At 44.7% G+C, this 18,319-nt stretch overlaps 1 protein-coding gene across 3 annotated transcripts in view; it reads left to right on the forward strand.

Moving 5' to 3' along the window:
* The first annotated feature begins 279 nt into the window (after positions 1-279).
* Positions 280-18,319, forward strand: part of KCNQ4 (potassium voltage-gated channel subfamily Q member 4) — a 109,577-nt gene continuing 91,537 nt past the window's right edge. For all 3 annotated transcript variants that reach the window (XM_033956855.1, XM_033956856.1, XM_033956858.1), the window contains exon 1: positions 280-803. In XM_033956855.1, the coding sequence (XP_033812746.1) occupies positions 556-803 (248 nt within the window). In that variant the 5' untranslated portion in view covers positions 280-555. The remainder of the gene's footprint in view (positions 804-18,319) is intronic.

Below are 18,319 nucleotides of genomic sequence, written 5' to 3' on the forward strand. Positions count from 1 at the left end.
CTCTCTGTTTGCAAGGGAAAGCCCGGCGCGTGGAGCATGCAATAAGTGCTGTAGAGGATGCTTGAGCTCTAATGCTTCCGCGCCTCAACTTTTGCATCGCTGCCCGGTGGACCCCGGAACTTTCTTGCCGCCCCCTCCGTCGCTCCTTTTGCACGCTTCAGTCGGTGCATTTCGGATGCCCGGTTCCTTTAAAGGGAGGCAGAGGGGGCAGGGGAGGAGCAGGAGGAGGTGCAGGAGGCGGACGGGAAGGGAAGGGAAGGAAGAGTTTTCTGCAGGGAGGGAAGATGCCAGCGCAGGGGCGGCCGAGGCTCCCTTCACGGCTGCCTGCCTTTGACTCTGTCCAGCCCCAGCCGTTGCCCTGCAAACTGCTTTGAACTTCGCAGCCCCGGGGGCAAGGAGAGAGAGAGAGAGAGAGCTCGGACAGGAGCAGAGACAGCCTGAGCCTTGGCACAACTTTGGCTGGGAGCTGGAGGGCGATGCCCACTTTGGAGAGGGCGCTGCAGAGGCGGGGCGACCCATGGGAGCGATGAGCTGCCCCGGCCTCAGCCAGGGACCATGAGCGGTGGGGCGGTGGCGGTGCCCCCGGGCTCCTGCGACGAGAACCGGGTTGAGTTTGTAGCCCTGACGGCGGTGCAGACGGACAGCCCGCGGCGCCTGGGGCTACTGGGGACACCCCGACCGGCACCCCCGGGCTCGGCTGCCCGCTCCTCCGCTTCCCATAAGCGCTACCGACGACTACAGAACTCCTTGTACAACGTGCTGGAGAGACCGCGGGGCTGGGCGTTCATCTATCACGCCTTCATGTGAGTACCCCTCGCCTGGGCAAATAATCCTTCCTCCCTGGCATCCTGGGTCTGCAACCTCCCTTCCCCTGCACCGTCCCCCCAGCACCCTGCAGGCTTTTGAGGTCACATCTGTCAGAATTGTTAGTTTAAGTTGGGAAGACAAGTTTGTGTTGCTTCATGTTGATGTCTATTCATGAGCTCACCATCTGCTCCTGAAGGCCCTTGGTGGGGGTCGAGGTCATAAAGAAAGGACTATGTTTTCCACCTAGAACCCACTAGTGGCTTTCAGGCTCAGAAAGATCCCCTCTAGTATTTGGACCTTTCTTCCCCTGTCCGGAGAAAGTGCAAAATCTGAAGCTGTCCATGATCAGTCCAAAAGCCCCAGACAAATCAGTCTGCAGGCCAGTGTCTCAAGACGAGCTCCGAGGGTGACCGAGGTAGGACTCAAATGCTGTTCAGGAGATCTGCCCCTGAAGTGTTTAAAAATGAACCCAACACTGGAGAAAGCAGGAGCCCTGGTGGGCTGCAATAGTTGATATGGGACTAGCTGAGGAATTGTGTGCAGTGCACAGCCTTTCACATAAGACGTAGCAGGTTGCGAGTCGTAGTCAGCACAATTCACAGTTCTCCAAAATGTAAATCTTGAGGGTCAGAGCTGAAAATAGTGGATAATAGCTCAACATACCGGTAAGTTGCTTTATGCTTATGGTAGAGTCTAACTGATCTGGATATAGAGTAGGACTTCTATGCTAACCGTGGTGGTAACTTCCGCACCCTCTAACTGCCCTCTTAGGGGACAACATTTGATTCCATTGTTGCCAAGTGTCACTAGTGGGACATTATCAACAGCCACGAGATTTTCTAAGCATTACATTACGAGGGGCTGCTGAAAAGTTCTCAGCCCAACCAACAAAGTTGGGACAGTCTTCATCGAGGGCTAGACACTTAGTCCAGTGATTTTCTACTTCTTTTCGTTCTGTCAGAAGAATACGGGGCGAAAAAAGTGGAAAATCCCTCAATGGAGACTGCCCCAACTTTGTTGGCTGGGCTGAGAACTTTTCAGCGGCCCCTTGTAGACCGATTGCTCTGGTTAAGTGAAGGGATGGGGTGAAAGAATTCACGAGAGCTTGTTACTCTGAAGTAGAGCATATTGGGCCGAAGAATGGAAAATATTATTTGGCCGGATACAAAAAAATGGGCATTGAGCTTTAACATAAGAAATATTCAAAGAAATCTGAGCTCAAAGGCTGATTTTGGTAGCATTTACCCAGATTCTTCATATTGGAATTGAAATCACTATTCGGCTAAATATGAGTCATGTATTTGGGGCTCAAACACATTACTGGGTCAATAACCCCAAAACAATTGAACTTAATCCTGGATGGACCATTCAGGTCTTCATCTGCCGTCATCTACTATGTTACTCAGCAGAGCTGTGTCTGAAGCGTCTTTCTTGTCATTTTTAATGTACCTCTGTTTAGTTTCACTGGAAGACAGGAAAAGTGAACATTTACAGAGTTTTCTTGTCCTAAAAAGCCGATCAGTTGCATTGGGATCAAATCGGTGGAAAAGCCCAGCTATTAACTTCTTCCTGCAGTTTTCAGCTGTTCCCTAAAAGTCCCGTCCCGTGTCCCTGCTGAACGGTTTCGGTTCATTGGATCTGATATACCGTGATAAGGGCATTACCGAACACACCCTCGAGAAGCGTCTGTCAGTCTGTCTGTAGGATTGGCATTCCTTTCTTAAGGATGCAGCGCCGAACTTCCCACCAAACATTCATTATTTCTGGTCATCCTCCTCTGGATTATCACATTTCAGGTGACCTATAACATATCTTGGATGGGCTGGGATGCTGGGCTCTCTCACTGGGGCCTTTTCCAGTGGTAGCCCAAGTGGGTATTTTTTTGTCCCATGCCTGGAGGGCTAACAATCCACGGCAATGAAGATGAGGTAATATTCAAAATGGTCCCTCGAACATGGAATTCTCTTCAGTCTTTTTTGTTTCAAGTACAAACTTTCATTTCCTTCGGTGAAAGGGATAAAGCTGGTTGGAAATATCTCTCGCTCCTTTTCGTATATGAAATTCCTAGTTATATGAGAACTCTTTTCTCTCGCCAGATTTTTCGTAAATCGAGGTAAACAATGCTATTTCAACAGTTATTGGGAAATGGTATTAATGGCAATTGTAATTCAGATGTTAGTTAACCTGATTTCCCTGTTTATTGAAGTCTTATGTAAACCGAGTCGAGCCCCCACTTCTGGAGATGACATGGTTTATAAATCTAAGGCTTAGTTGAACATTGTCCCACTCAGCTCTGATCCCACTATTCTACTCCTAGATTTGCCCCATTGTCCTGATTTAGGAGAGCAGGACTATGTGACCATAGATGCCAGGCAGGGTGAGCTTGTACTCTTGGCTTGTACTATCTGCAGAAATAAAGACCTCCTTTAAATGAAAACCCCCAGAGCTTTAAAACATCCTAGAGCCAGTGGAGATTAGGCTAAAGATGGTGAACTGAAGAGTTGGCAGCCTGGCACAAGAGACTTGAACCCTGGCAAAAGACATGTTTGCCCTCAGTCTTATTGGGCTGCCATCCAGTACAGCCCAGACTTTCCAAAACCTGAGATTCAGCAAGATGGCACTGAAAGACTCCCATTCCTGGCTTTGGGATACCCCTTGCTGTTCTTTCAACTGTTAACTTTATGGGTTAGGAAATGTCAGACACGTGTTCTAATCCCAGCTCTGTCACTGAAGCCCTGGATGACTTGGGCCAAGTTGCTTTCTCTCTCTGTACTTATGTTTACCCAACAGGACGATGAGGTTCTTCTAATAACAGCGTTCTTCTGCCCTTTGATAGCTGCTAGATTTTTCCACCCTAGCTGTGGCTGTGTTTATGTTTCTGAGAATTCAAAAGTTAAGACTGCTTGAACAGAGTCTGCACAAAGTATACCTTACATGCGACATGCAAATTGTTAGCAGGGCCAATTAGCCAGGTCGGCGTACAGGTTAGTTCAAGCAGTCTGCAGCCAGTTTCCTGGACTTGGCAGATAACACAAAATGAATGCTCTGTATTCTGCCTGGCCGAGGCTGCCGTGATGGATAAGGCAAAAGGCATCTCATTTACCGAGGCTCGACCTTTTTAGAGGACTATAGACAATCTGCACAGTTTGGAGATAGCCGCACTTCCTCTCTGCCTACCAGAGGGACTGGAAGGGGATAGAAAGAGCTTTGTACACCAGAAGAGTCACCAGAAAGTGAACTTGTCCAAACTAAACCGGGCAGGGGGGAAGGAGCCTTCCTGCTTGTAAGAGAATATGAAGTGTTTATAAGGCGAGATGCTACCCTTTCCAGCTAATTAGTCCAGGCTTCCAATTGTATATAAATCAGAGTAGGAGGAGAGAAATACAGCTATTAATCACATAGCAGGTGTTCTGGGCTCCTTGTCCCAAAGGCACTCTGTTCCCTTTAATTGGCTTCTGTTGGCCAAACAGTTCAGCCTTTTCTGACTGTGTACGATGCCTTTGCCAGGGAAGGACGGAGAAAAGCAATTCTTTGAAAGCACAGGACAGAGAGAGCCTGTCTAAGGCCCCCCAATCCATACCCCGAGTCTAGCTAAACTGGGAATCTAAGATCAGACGTTGGTGAGCGCTGTGAGCTTGATTGCGGAGGGCACCTGAGGGATGGAAACAGGGAAAATCAGGGCAGCGGCTTCAGGATATCCACAATGAATATTCATGGGAGAGGTTTGCGTGCAGCTGTCTCTCGTGAATATTGCTAGGGCCCATCCATCCCAACTGCTGAGCTCTACAGTCCCCCCACCCTCCAGATCCTTTGTGCTTTCGTGAATTCAAATAATGTCATTGTCTGCAGTACTTCTATTAAAAGGATGTCCCACATATCCACCAGCTTTTCTATAAAGAAACTGTTCCTCAGATTACCCCGGAGTCCACCTCCTTTCATGCTCATGCTATGACCCCTTGTTCCACAGTGTTCTTTTCATTCTCTTCTGCATTTATATCATGGAGCTTTTAAATGTCTCTCTCACATCTCCCCCTATCCCTCCATACTTCTCGGGTGGTTTATCTTAAAATCTGTAAGCCTGCCTAATTTCAGAAGCTGAGGATCACTGGCAGGACGCAGGAACAACCCCATTTCTTCTTCACGCTCGCATTTTTCCCGTGTAGGTGATACTGAAATGTAGCAAAACTCTTAGGCAGGACTGTGATTCCAGCTGAAAAGCCATTTGTAACGCGGCTTGTACCAGGTACATATTAGAGATGACGGGACTCTTGCTGAGTCAGCAGGCATAGCCAGCGATTCCCATCAATCCCATCCGAGCTGGGCAACTTCTTTTCTATCTAGTAAACATTTTGGTTTAATATTAAAGTGAAGAGAGTCCAGGGGCCTCCAAGACTCCCAGTTCAGGAAAGGAATTCACAGCTCATGTAATGTCTGAGCAGCCTTCAAAGTGGTTTTGGAGAGAGAACTGAACTTATATTTGAACTTTGACCCCCCCAACCCCCTCTTCCCTCTTGGTGCCATGTTAGTCAAGTCTGTCTGTCAATTCCCCTAAATGTATTAGAATGGAGGAAAAGTCTGGTCTTTGACCTAGGGGCCGCCGTGGGAGCGGACTGCTGGACACGATGGACCACTGGTCTGACCCAGCAGTGGCAATTCTTATGTTCTCATGTTGAGAAAGACCTGGGGGAAGCCACTTCTTGCCCTGGATCGGTAGCATGGAATATTGCTATTCCTTGGGTTTTGGCCAGGTACTAGGGACCTGGATTGACCACCGTGAGAACGGGCTACTGGGCTTGATGGACCATTGGTCCGACCCAGTAAGGCTATTCTTATGTTCTTAATCTAATCTTTTACTGTATTAACTATTTTGTAAACTATCTAGATTCTCAAGATAGACAGTATATCAAGAAATGAATAAACTTGGAAACTAGAACGAATCTTACACTTTGGATACCTGACAGTTTCCAAGAAGCTACAAGGCAGGATTAAGGCATAGGCAAAGATTTATAATAATAATAATAACTTTATTTTTGTATACCGCAATACCACAAAACAGTTCAGAGCGGTTTACAGGAGATGAGAACTGTACATATGCAATGAAGGTACAGAGAATTAGTTATCAAGTGTATGGTATAAACCAGTGGCAATTACAAAATGATCCAATATTGTAGCAAGGGGGGTGCAGAGAGGGGAAAGGAAAAATAACCGGGGGAGAAGGGGAGGAAGGGTAGGGAGGGAGGCGAGGTTGAGATTAGTAGTTTGGTTGGGAGGGCGGGAGTTAGAGAAATTTATCAAAGAGGTAGGATTTGAGAGATTTCCTGAAGGATAGATAAGTTGGGGCAAGAGAGATGAGGGTGGTCAAGCAGTCATTCCATTTGCCAGCTGGGCAAGAGAGGGTTTTGTCGAAGAATCTTTTGTAGATGCATCCTTTTGGAGAGGGGTAGGCAAACAGGTGGGCATTGCGTGTACGGTTAGAGCCTGGGGAGACGAAGTGGCGTGACAGGTATATCAGGGCTGAGCCAGTTAGGGTTTTGAAGCAGAGGCAGGCGAATTTGAAGATGACCCTTGCTTCAAACGGTGGCCAATGAAGTTTTCTGTAGAAAGGGCTAATATGGTCTGACTTTTTGAGCCCACAGATGAGGCGGACGGCGGTGTTCTGGATGAATCTTATAGTGTAGATGACCGGGGGATGCCAAACAAAATGCAAATGATCCCTCTCTGGACACGATGAAAGAGTACTGGGGGCACTCAGCACCCTCTGGCACCCACACAGCTAACTCCTATGCCACGGACCCTCTCCCAAGGCAGATTTTTGCCCTGGTACATCAGCTGTTGGCAGAAAGGGGTGAAGGTGGAAGCACAGAGCCACAGCCGCCCACAGACGTTGGCAAGAGCTGGCATACAGCATGTCTCACCTCCTGCTTCCTCCTCTACAGTCAGAGCCCCTTTAGTGGGAATTTTTGGAGATTATGTGCTTGTTTGCATAGAGTTAATTGTGCATTTGAGGGTAACCTATACGGAGACTGCAGTTACACCTCGGATCAATTTACTCACAGACTGGATTGGGCATTTTGGTCTTTGTTTTCCTTCATTTATTGTGTTAATATGTCTCTAATTTGAAGTCTTACTTGAATTAAACAGAAATTTATATGCAAAAATGACTTCTTTTAAAATTGCTCAGATTAGATGTGAGTAGAACATGTCAGTTTATCTGTCTTATGAGAGGTACTCTCTGGAGCAGGTGGGTTTTATAGCCACACTTTTTTTTTTTAATGCATAGAAAGTAAGATGGGGCACTGCAGTGCCAAGATGGCGGACTGAGGCTGTGAACGCTTTGAGGTGAAGATCTGCTAGAGCTCTTTCTTCGGAATTGTTTGCCTCACCGTTTGATGATGCCTCATTCCAAGCGCAATGGCAGCGCGAAGGCAATAACCATCGCTGCCACCTTCGCAGACATTGTCACTGGTTCAGCAGTCCCTCGATTGGATTTGCAGTAAAACTTTTGAATAAGGCGTTGGGAGGTGGAAGAGGGAGCTTCCACCACCTTGGGACCAGACGTGTCATTGTCCCCACCGACGATTCACCCTCCTCCGTGCTCGGCTGTGGAATGGGTTGAGGCCCTGGTCTCTTGCTCAGCAGAAGTCGCTTTGATCAAGAACTTGGGTGATGGGGCCACACCAAGAGAGCTCTATTGGAGATGCAGCCGGTGGGTATGCGGAGGTAACCTTAGAATCTGTTTGGAAGGCAATCCAAGGTCTAAATCAATCTGTGACTAAATCTACCCAGGAAGCAGAATTGAAGCTCTATCACAATCTATTGACTCTATTAAGTGAGAATACTCAAAACAGTGTGAACAAACTGAAGGAGATATTAAACAACTCAAAGAATCGGCCTTAGCCCTCATGAAAGATAGTAATAATACAGTTGAACGGACTGAAAATTTCAATCGAACTTAAGAGTTTTGACCCCAGTGGACCTCTTTAAAAAAAGACTTAGTTAAGATTTTGAAGTTTTCCCCTTCAAATATTCTACCTATGAACAAGGTGTTTTATGCCAGTTTCCTCTAAAAGAAAAACCCCAGAAGCAGAAAATAAAGTTCAGTCTCAACTTCTCAAGTGAATGGAAATATGAGTCAAGAGTTATCTGCTATTTGGGAAGGATCTTTTTCAGTTATATCTGTGTCGTTTGTATTTGAAAACGATCATAATCTGGTTTTGAAACAATTTTTTTTCGTAACTCACAATCTCTTTTTCATAGTCAAAAAATTTGGATATATTCCGATGTAGCAAAATCTACACAGGATAAGAGGAAATTATTTATAGCTCTGAGGGAGGCGACTAGATTCAGCCCACCGCTCAAGTCCCGACCACTTAGCGGCCCGATTCACTAACCTCATGGCCGATCATCCTCCAATCCGATCCGTGCATGCAAATGAGGGGAAACGGCATGTAAAGTAGGAAGGCAGCGATTCATGAACAAAAAACTGGAGCACAGCGTGGGCGACGGCTGAGGACCAGTCGCTCATGTCGTTTCCGACTGCATCTCCTGCTCTCTGCCCCGACTCACTTGGCCTTCCCCACAGTGCGAGCCCACGATTTTAACCCATGAGTTTAGAGCGGGTTAAAACCACGGGCTCGCTATAAAAAGTCAAAAAAGTAAAGTTTAACAAAAAAAAGGTTGCCGCTCTGTGAGCATGTGCAGACAGATGGTCTGCGCTGGCATCGGGATCGCTATTCAGCGACCCGTGCAGTCGGTTGGGGGCGTGATTCCGAGCATCCTCATTTGCATGAGCTTACGGATCGCTCATGGAATTCAGAATTCAATTTAAGATTTTGATGTTGGCACAACCGTCATATCTTTCTAACCTAGGGCTCCTTTTATTAAGGTGCACTAGGGCTTTAACGCGTGGAATAGCACGGGCTACATTGCCCAGCGCTCTAGACCTTAACGCCAGCATTGAGCTAGAAGGGTAGCGCGCGGCAATTTCCTGCGTACGCTAGAAACGCTAGCCCACCTTAGTAAAAGGAGCCCCTAGTGTTGTTTTATGCGCCGAGGCGTTTATTGAGATCTTTACGTGATAATAGAGTAGCTGTTCCCCACATTTCAAAGGCTCATCTTGCCTCGACTAGAAATGGTGCAATATTATGGAACAGTTTACCAGTAGAGTTAAGAAAGGAAGAATCATTTCAAAATTTAAAAAGACATCTAAAAGCACTTTGTTTTTCAAATGGCCTTTTAAAAATTGAGTAGTTGAACCCAGGACTGCAGTGGATTAATTTGAATTTATATTCGTTTCAGCTGTGATACGATAATATGTATTTAGAAATGTTCATTTTCTTTTTTTTTCCTTCTTCCTTTTCTATTTTTCATGGAGTTCTTCACAAATTTGATTGAGTTGTGATGTAAACCGCTTTGATCCTTTTCGGAGTATAGAAAGATTTTAGTAGTTTCAAGTTTCAAGTTTATTAGATTTTAATATACCGACCATCAAGCAAATATCTGGACGGTTTACATTAGATTTAAAATATTGACAGACAAGAGTAGAAACAATTGGAAAAAAAAAAAAAAATTTAAATAATTTAAATAATGTATAGTGAACATTAAAAACAATAACAAGACAGACTTGACAGTGAGGAGAGAGGGAATGGGTGGGTAAAGTTACATTGTAAGTAGAAAAAGGAGAAAGAGGGGTTAAGGAAAAAACATGTTGGATGGGGATAAGATATATTGAATGTTTATAAACCTAAGAGAGATTTGCCAAACGAACTGAGCTTCAGGAGAGGAGTAAAGGAGAGACATTGGGGCGCTACAGAGCAAATACACTTGCAGGTCAATAAGAGGAGTCTGTACAGTGTGCGGAAATGGGGGCTAATCTTTCACACAAGGTGGGTGACCCTCCCAACTAGCTTAAAGAGAAAACCTATACCAATGCAGTAGGGAGCTTCGGGTCTGAGGTCTTTGGAGAGACCAAGATCATTTATGGCCTTTTGATTCATTAGTTTGGCGTTTTGGAAAGTGATCGTTTTAGGTTGCTTTTCGTGTGGTTTGGTGGGTTATTTTGGTGCTTAGTTTCTTGAAGAGGTTTTTTCCAAATGTTATTATTAGACGTCCAAAGGGGAAGGCTGGTAATGCCATTAGTTGAAAACATAGCACCTCTGCAGTGTTACTTGTTATTTTTGTCGTTAAGGGCCAGTTACCACCAGAAACACCCCGATGAACAACAGTGGCTCATGGTACTTTTGCCATGTGCTACCTAATCTCCCCTTATACAAGGCCGCAGTGATATTACAGAATTCCTATGAGCATCGCAGCTAATACCACCGCAGCCAGCGTTTTATCGCACGGCTGCCTACAGAGAGTGCCCCTTGGCCTGGCAGGGCTGGTACAGTTTAATTCACTTGCATTGGGATGAAATGTGGTATCAAATATTTATTGCTTCAAAATACATTACTGAAAATGCCCATCAATAATTGATTTGTTTAACGCCAACCGGTTTATTACTCAGGAAGCTCTGGAAGTTGGTTCTGGACCCACTGGGTTGTTCTTCTGAAGAGGGTTGATCAGAACAAGTGAGGACAAGCTCCTCTTCTGTTCCAGTTAATAGGGATAGTGAAAGTACAGGTGCTCAGTTTCCGCTTAGGCTACTAGTTTTGAAGAAATGCAGATTAATCTATAGAAGAAGAGAAAAGCACAACCACTCTTTCCTGCTGATATCATGCTTTCGGCTCTAGACTTACAACTTTGACCAAAATTCCAATCAACCCTCCCCAACAAGCTCAGAACGGGTTACAGGTTAACATGCATAAGAATAATCTAAGTTGGTTACAAGTTGACGTACCTATAATACAGTTTGTTCAACCTAAATTAACATATACAGTACAGTGTGATCTAGAGCCATATACAATTGTTTGGAAGGACAGGCTGGGATCGTTTAGACTAGAGGAGGAAGTGCTGTAGTCTATTTAACAATGCTGACGAGCAGAAGGCTGGGAGGATAAGACATTCTATCTTACGGGTAGTAGACGAAGAGGTAAGATTTGATTGCTTTGCCACAGTTTAGAAGACCTTCGAGGATCTGATCTGTAGAGACAACTGGTTCCAGTAGCTTGGCAAGAAATGGATCGGTGTTTGTTGAGGAATTCTGTTTGCGTATCACCATTCAGTTGTCCAACTGTAGGACCAGGCAATGTGCAATGATGGACCTGAGCTTTCACTTTCAAAGCTGGTTCCTCTCTCTAGCTCTTCGTTTGTTCCTTGAATCTAAGCACCTGTCAATGGCCACTTTCTCTCACCTTCCAACCAAATTAAACTAAACTAAACCTTAAGCTTCTCTATAAAGATAAAGCTCAGCACAGTTTACAAGAAATTTAAAGAAAGGAAAATATAATAAGAATTAGTGATTATATAGAGAGCAGTGAAATTTACATTTTTGAAAATAGCCAAGTTTTCGAAATAATTAGAAGGAGCCCAAGTTACGCAGCTGGATGGGAAAATGATTCCAAAGCTCCATAATTTTAAAGTAAAGAGATTTCCCTAATTCCGTAGAAGCAAGCGTCCTCTCACCTGAGATCCCCAGAGAGCCAATGCCATCAAATATTTACGAGAGGGAAAAGTTCTTCAGATTCTATGGGATCTGATGAAAGTATTGATGTTGCCACAGGGATAAATGAGCTCCAGAAAGGCCTAAATGAAAGTATCTTGCTGGTGTCTCCAAAGAGCAGAGAGCATTACTCCAGCCTTGAAGCTTCAGTCCAGGCGAATCTCGGTCACACTTCGATTTGTAAAGTTCTGCACTTTGTTGTAATATTTTATACTACTTCATCAATAGTGGTTAATGAAAACTAAGAAATCCAACCCAGTCCCATCAAGAAGAAGGTTTGGTTTCTTCCAGGGAAAATGGAAAACGCAAGAGAAGCTTCCGAGATTTTTTAGTGTTAAATTCTAATATGTGCCCAAGTTTCATTTCCTAAATATAACCTCCCTTGCCTAGAGCACTGTGTAATCAACAGGGAACCATCGTCAACTACTGCAGAGCACTGACAAACTCTCTGCGATGTTGAATCTCAACAAGGGGATTCCTCACCCAATCTCACCCCAAATGAAGAAGAAAATGAAAATGGTCTAGCCTGTGCAAATTCTCTTTGCTGGAGGGCTCTACACTTCCTCCCCTGAAACCAGAAGGCCAGTGTCTTCTTGTACCTGATCATTTCACAAACCCCAGTTAAAGGACAATCAGGAGCTGCACCAGGAACAATACCTGGATAGAAAATGGACTTCACCGCTGATAAAGTCCTAACCAACATCACATCCAGAACTTCCTGTCAGAAAAAGTAGCCCAGAACTTTTGAGTTTGCAACAGCCTTACAGGAAGACCATGGATACATCTCTACATATTAAGAGAGGAAGAGCAGATTCACTGCAGGATCTCTTAGCATCCTGCACACTAATGGGGGGGGGGGGGAGAGAGAAGGGGGGGGTTACACACTGCACATAGCAGGTGTTCTTAGAAAGCGTGTTTTATGAATGGAAAAATTGCCCATGGAGTGTGAGGACCAGGCTTATGGCTTATAAAGCATAAGCGATTCCCGAACTGGCTGCTCTGTACAATGTTAAATCTTGCAGGTCCACAGCCAAGGAAGGAGCTGTTTTGCTGTTCTTGCAATAAAGCTTCCTGTGCATTTTCTAGGGATGGGGCTCCTGAGAAGCTCTCGCAGCCTGGGTTGCTTGTGAAACATGCTCGCCTTTTGTTTGGTAATCAGGCTTTCGTTAGGGTTTTGAATTGCCCTGGTCTGGTTTGTGTCTTTGGAATGAATGCTGGATGGTCCCTGTTCCATTGGCATCTTGTATTGTAAACTGCTAGGATGGCAGAGCTGTGTTCAAGTGAATCTCAAGCCTGCCCTCTCCGGGTCGCACAGCTCGGGGTCCTCAGGTGTCTGCCGTTGTAATTGTCCTCTTCTCCCCTCACACAAGTCAAGGGACAGAGGTGCTGATGCTGGGTGTTTGCTGGAAATGTAGGCCATGGCATGAAGGCGCTGAGTCAGCTGTGTTCAAATCAGGCACGCAGGAGCAGGTGTTCCGTGTCTAGGGACCGGTATGAATGCATGAAGCGTGTGTGTGTCAATGTCAGAGCCTGAACAGAGAATGTATGACCTGCAGCTCAGTGTGTGTAAGGGAAGGACACCGAACTGTGAGCGGCCACTACAGGAGATGCCTAAGGGCCAGATTGTGCTAATCACTCTGAAAGCAGAGGTGTTTCTGTGCACAGATTTAAGTAAACTTGTTTTAACGCATTCCATGAAATATACCTGCTGTCACTGGTGGGACAGGTGGGGAAAGCAAGAGGGAAAAAGAAACAGGCCTGGCAGGGAGTCCGGGGCTGGCAACTGAAGAAACTCCAGTGATTAATAACATCTTATTCCTGGCGGAATTCTGCACAAAATCATTTCAAAATTCTGTGCACAAAATTAGCAAATTCTGCAAGTTTGTTACAATTTAATAATATTTTTGCTAATAATTATCCATATTTCATTAAAAAAATTTCAAATGTTTTTCATCTCCCTTTGCTGTCTGGATGTTTTTATTTTTCCATCATGTTGCTTCTGCTAATTCTCCATTTGTCTTTTCTATTCTCTCCTGCCTATTCCCTCACTATATCTGCCTCAGACATATTGATCAGTCTGTTTAGCTCTTTTCTGCCTCTTTCTTAACCCTTCTTCTCTTTTCGGCTACCTATCAAATTTCCATCTTCTCTCCCCTTCCTCAGCCCTCCATTCCCTTTCATCTTCATTATCATACCTTCTATTCTATCTATCCTCTCATCCATTTCCTTGCCACCCCCCTTTCCTTCCCCTCAGGGTTCTACCATTCTCAGCGTCTTCCTTCCTCAACATTTATAGCCCAGCATCCGCTCTCTCTTCCTTCCCTCCCCATTCTCATAGTCTGACATCTCTTCCTTGCTGTACTCTCCCTCTTGGTCCTGCATTTCTCACACTTTCTTCCCTCACTTCCATTTCCAGGCATCTCTCCATTCTCCATCTCCCTCCCTCTCATCCACCCTCATGTCCAACACCTCTCTCTCTCCCCCCCCCCCTTCCTTGTGTCCTGTGTCAAATCTCTCTATCCCCCTCCATGCACCATCTCTTCCTCCATTATGTGCAATTTCATCCTCTCCCCTCGCCATGCATGTCTCCTTCTTTCCATCTTTCCTTCCTCTCGCCCTCCCCCTGTGCCACCACCTTTGCTTTTTCTCACCCCTTCCTTCTCCTTGTGCCATCGACTTTCCTTCCTCTCCTCCCCTGTTTTCTAAGGCTTGCTTCTTTGGGTCATGGTATCAGCAGCAACTCTCACATGCTGCCTGCTGCTAACCCAGAAGCCTCCCCTCTGCTGCGGAGAGACTTCCAGGTTAGCGGCAGGCAGCGTATGGGAACTGCTGCCGATACCGTGATCAGATGATGGTGACATGGTCGAGATTCTGCGCAGGAAAAGGGAATTCTATGTGACTGTGCGATTCTGCCAGGAGTAAAATTTGCTTTGGGTTAATGATCTGAGAGAAAATTCTAGAAGGATTGTGATGGAATCTGAAAAAAATATTTTTTGCATAAAGCTGAGTATGAGAAATGCCGCTGCTCTCAGAACAAAGTCATTTTCTGAGGCCTGTAGGATTCTCTTCTAATCTAGATGATGAGAGAGTGATTTGGAGTGACTATGGATTGCTATGTGCAGCTCAGATTGTTGGTAAATGGTAAATTCATTATTGCAAAAGGCTGCTTTTATAAGGGAAATGAGAACCCATTATTGAAAGACTGATAAAATCTGTTCAAATTTTAACCAAAGTGATAGAAGGTGCGGTTGCAGGTCAGTTGCATGGTTATTTGGAGGCTTCTGGATTAGTGGCGGACTCTCAATCGGGATTCCGCTCTTTGTGTAGTACAGAAACTGTATCGGCAGAAATAATGACAGAATTGAGATTATGGTTAGATAAGGGGTTGGTGTGTTTATTATATAGCTGGATTTATCAGCGGCATTTGATTTGATGCACTGTGATCGGATGAAATTGGTAAAGTAGGAAAGAATTCAAGAAAGCAGGAGACAGGCCCATGGATGGTGGATGCTGCGGATGGGTCATTTGGTCTTTATCTGCCATCATGTTTCTATAACAGGGGTGGGCAATTCCGGTCCTCGAGGGCCGGAATCCAGTCAGGTTTTCAGGATTTCCCTAATGAATATGCATTGAAAGCAGTGCATGCATATAGATCTCATGCGTATTTATTGGGGAAATCCTGAAAACCCGACTGGATTCTGGCCCTCGAGGACCGGAGTTGCCCACCCCTGTTCTATAACCATAAAGTTCTATGAGCTCACATTGCAGGTGTAAAGAGCCTTAGCCTATAGAAAGAGGAGATGCAAATGTTAAGAGCCTGGGTCAGATTAATGGTCCATCAAGCCCAGTAGCCCGTTCTCACGGTGGCCAATCTAGGTCACTAGTACCTGGCCAAAACCCAAGGAGTAGTAACATTCCTTGATCGGTAGATCCAGGCAAGCAGTGGCTTCCCCCATGTCTTTCTCAATATGGACTTTTCCTCCAGGAACTTGTCCAAACCTTTCTGAAAACCAGCTATGCTATCTGTTCTTACCACAATCTCTGGCAATGCGTTCCAGAGCTCAACTATTCTGTGAGTGAAAAAATATTTCTTCCTATTGGTTTTAAAAGTATTTCCCTGTAACTTCATCAAGTGTCCCCTAGTCTTTGTCATTTTTGACAGAGTGATGACATAACCTTGTTGTTCCTGATTGAGAACTCAACGACGGATACATTAATTGTAATAAAAGGAGTGTTTAACGAATTGAAAGATTGGATGGTAAAGAATTAATTACAATCAATTCAGATAAATCTACGGTGTTGTGGGTGGGAGGACAAAAGGCAAAATGAATGCAGCAGAACATTGACTTGGAAGGACTGAATATACCTATTTCATCAGAAATAAGAATATCGGGCAGATGGATTGATGCTAGATTATCTCCAAAAACTCATGCGAAAGGTCTTTTTTCATTTAGAATATTTATTTATTTAAAAAACTTCATATACCGCCTGGAGTCTCAGCGGTTTCCAATTAAATATACATAAAGCAAAACCAATAAAAATCATTCTTGAAAATAATATCAACACAAGACCATCAAATTCTTCAGTATTTGAAAAAATATTACAACAAACAGCGTTAGGAAAGACAAGATCAAAAGTCATAATTGGAGTGTTTAATAAATTGAAAGATTGGATGGTAAAGAATTCATTACAATCGATCCAGATAAAACCGATCCTGAAACCTGATCAGCTATTGAGAATTATGCAAGTTCTGCAGAATTCAGCTGTGAAAATGGTACGGAAGGGAAATAGGATGGAACACGTTACACCATCTTGGTGGGGGCACCAGCACCCCTCCACCCCCCGCTCCTTCCCACTCCTCCTTCCCCCCTACCACCACCATCACCTCCGGAGCGAGCAGCAACTGCCACCTGATGCTCGTGCCAGCATCGGCTCACCCTATGACATCACTTCCAGGTCCTGCACCTAGGAAGTGATGTCAGAGGGAGACCCAACGCCAACGAGGGCAGCAAGTTGGTAATGCTACGTACACCAGGAAAGTTAAAGAGGTATGCATGTGGCAGGCGGAGGGGCACCCCTCACCCTTGCTATGCCACAATTAGTGCTCATTAATAATAATAATAATAACTTTATTCTTCTATACTGCCACAATCTTGCGACTTCTAGGCAGCTTACAATCAAGATAGCTGGACATTCAGCAAAATACAATAAGCAGATATTCAGAGGAAATACAATACAATAATCATGAGAGCTGGACATTCAATGAAATACAGTACGCAGATATTCAGAGAAGATAAAGGGAGCAGAGTCTTTAAGAAAGCAATAAAATAGAAATACAAATTGCTGAGCAAGAGTTTAAGATGTACATTTTGGTGGGTGATGTCCGAGAGGCCCTGTTAGGAATGGACCGCGTGTTTTAGAAAATAACAACAAACAATTACGCTAAGGTAAAGATAACAGTTTATAACTATCACAGTGTCGTGAAATTCAAGTGGACTGAGGAGGGGGGGGTAAAGGTAGGGGAGAGCGGGTCAATTGTTTAGGTATTTCAGGAACAGGTACGTTTTTAGGCGCTTCCTGAATACTCATTGGTTGTCATTGTGGGTTATACACTCTGAAATTAGATTGAATGGCCCAAATTTACCTGCGATCCATCTACAATCTACAAGGTATAAAACTATTATGGCCAGGGTCCTCTTTTGTGGAATGTGCTGCCTCGAATGATGCATTGGCAGAGCTGTGTGTGAGGGTCTCTGTACTGGAATAGCAGGAGGGTGCTGCAGAAATTTCACAAATAATTCAAGTTCTTGTTAAGGGAGCAATACCCTTCTGCCCATCGCTGGGAGTGCCGCTAACCCTCTCCCAGCTGCCTGCACTAGCTCCATCTGTGAAGTCTTCAGTGCCTGCTGGAAGGGGCAGGTGCTCGTAATACTCCGTCTACCGTGTGGCATGGGTTTGTCACTCTTTTCTGTAAATCTAAGGCAGTCTAGAGGTTGCTGGGAAGAGTGTGAAGAAGATCAATGGGACCAAAGCGTCTGCAGCCCAGGTCTGCAAAAGTGGTTCGTAAGTATCAGCAACGAGACGAGGCATATTTCTATATTGGGATATTGGGATTTATCAGCTTCTTGTATGAAAATAGGTTACACCTGTTTTGCAATGCAGCATACATATACGTCTCCATCAAAATTACCCCAGAGAAAACAGACACACATTATTTCCACCTGCCCTCAGACAGGTTCATATACTGCCTGCAAGCTCAAAAGCTATTGGAATGATATTTCCCAATCTAAGTGGCCCTTTGATTAAAATGCATTGGAAACCGGCTGGGACTCTCCCGTGTGTTCAGCTCGTTTGTAATGCCGATGTAGAACAGGGGCTTTTTCTAGGTCCTCTGCTAATTTCTGTGAAACTGCAAAAGAAAAAAAAAAAAAAATCAACACTTAGCACCTCCTGTCACCTAAAAGCCGGTTCTGTTTCTCTATGACTGATTTTGTAGGGAATTCTCCTTCCCTGCTCAGTCAGTCTGAAGTTCTTGACAGATTACAAAACATACAGACATAACTATATATTAATAAGATAAAAAAAACAATACAATCCTCCCTGCCGGGCATCTTAAACTGTATAATTATCTGTGAAAGAGCTTTTGTAATGTCTAGTTAGAAAGGAAAAACCTCTTAAATAAACACGCCTTTAATTGCTTACAGAATGATAATATTTGTTCCAGTTTACATAACTTACTGGGCACTGGACAGAGAGTTCCATAATTGAGGACCATCCACGTGGATGCTACGGGCTCGGAGTTCGTGTAAATTCATGGTGCGAAAGGATGATACGTCTAACAGATCCTTTTCCACTGAACCCAACGTTTGTGGGGGCTGATAAGTTTTTAAAGTTGTACAGAGAGCGGGGCAG

This window comes from Geotrypetes seraphini, chromosome 8 (genome assembly GCF_902459505.1).
Source record: "Geotrypetes seraphini chromosome 8, aGeoSer1.1, whole genome shotgun sequence".
In the NCBI taxonomy this organism is placed as follows: Eukaryota; Metazoa; Chordata; class Amphibia; order Gymnophiona; family Dermophiidae; genus Geotrypetes; species Geotrypetes seraphini.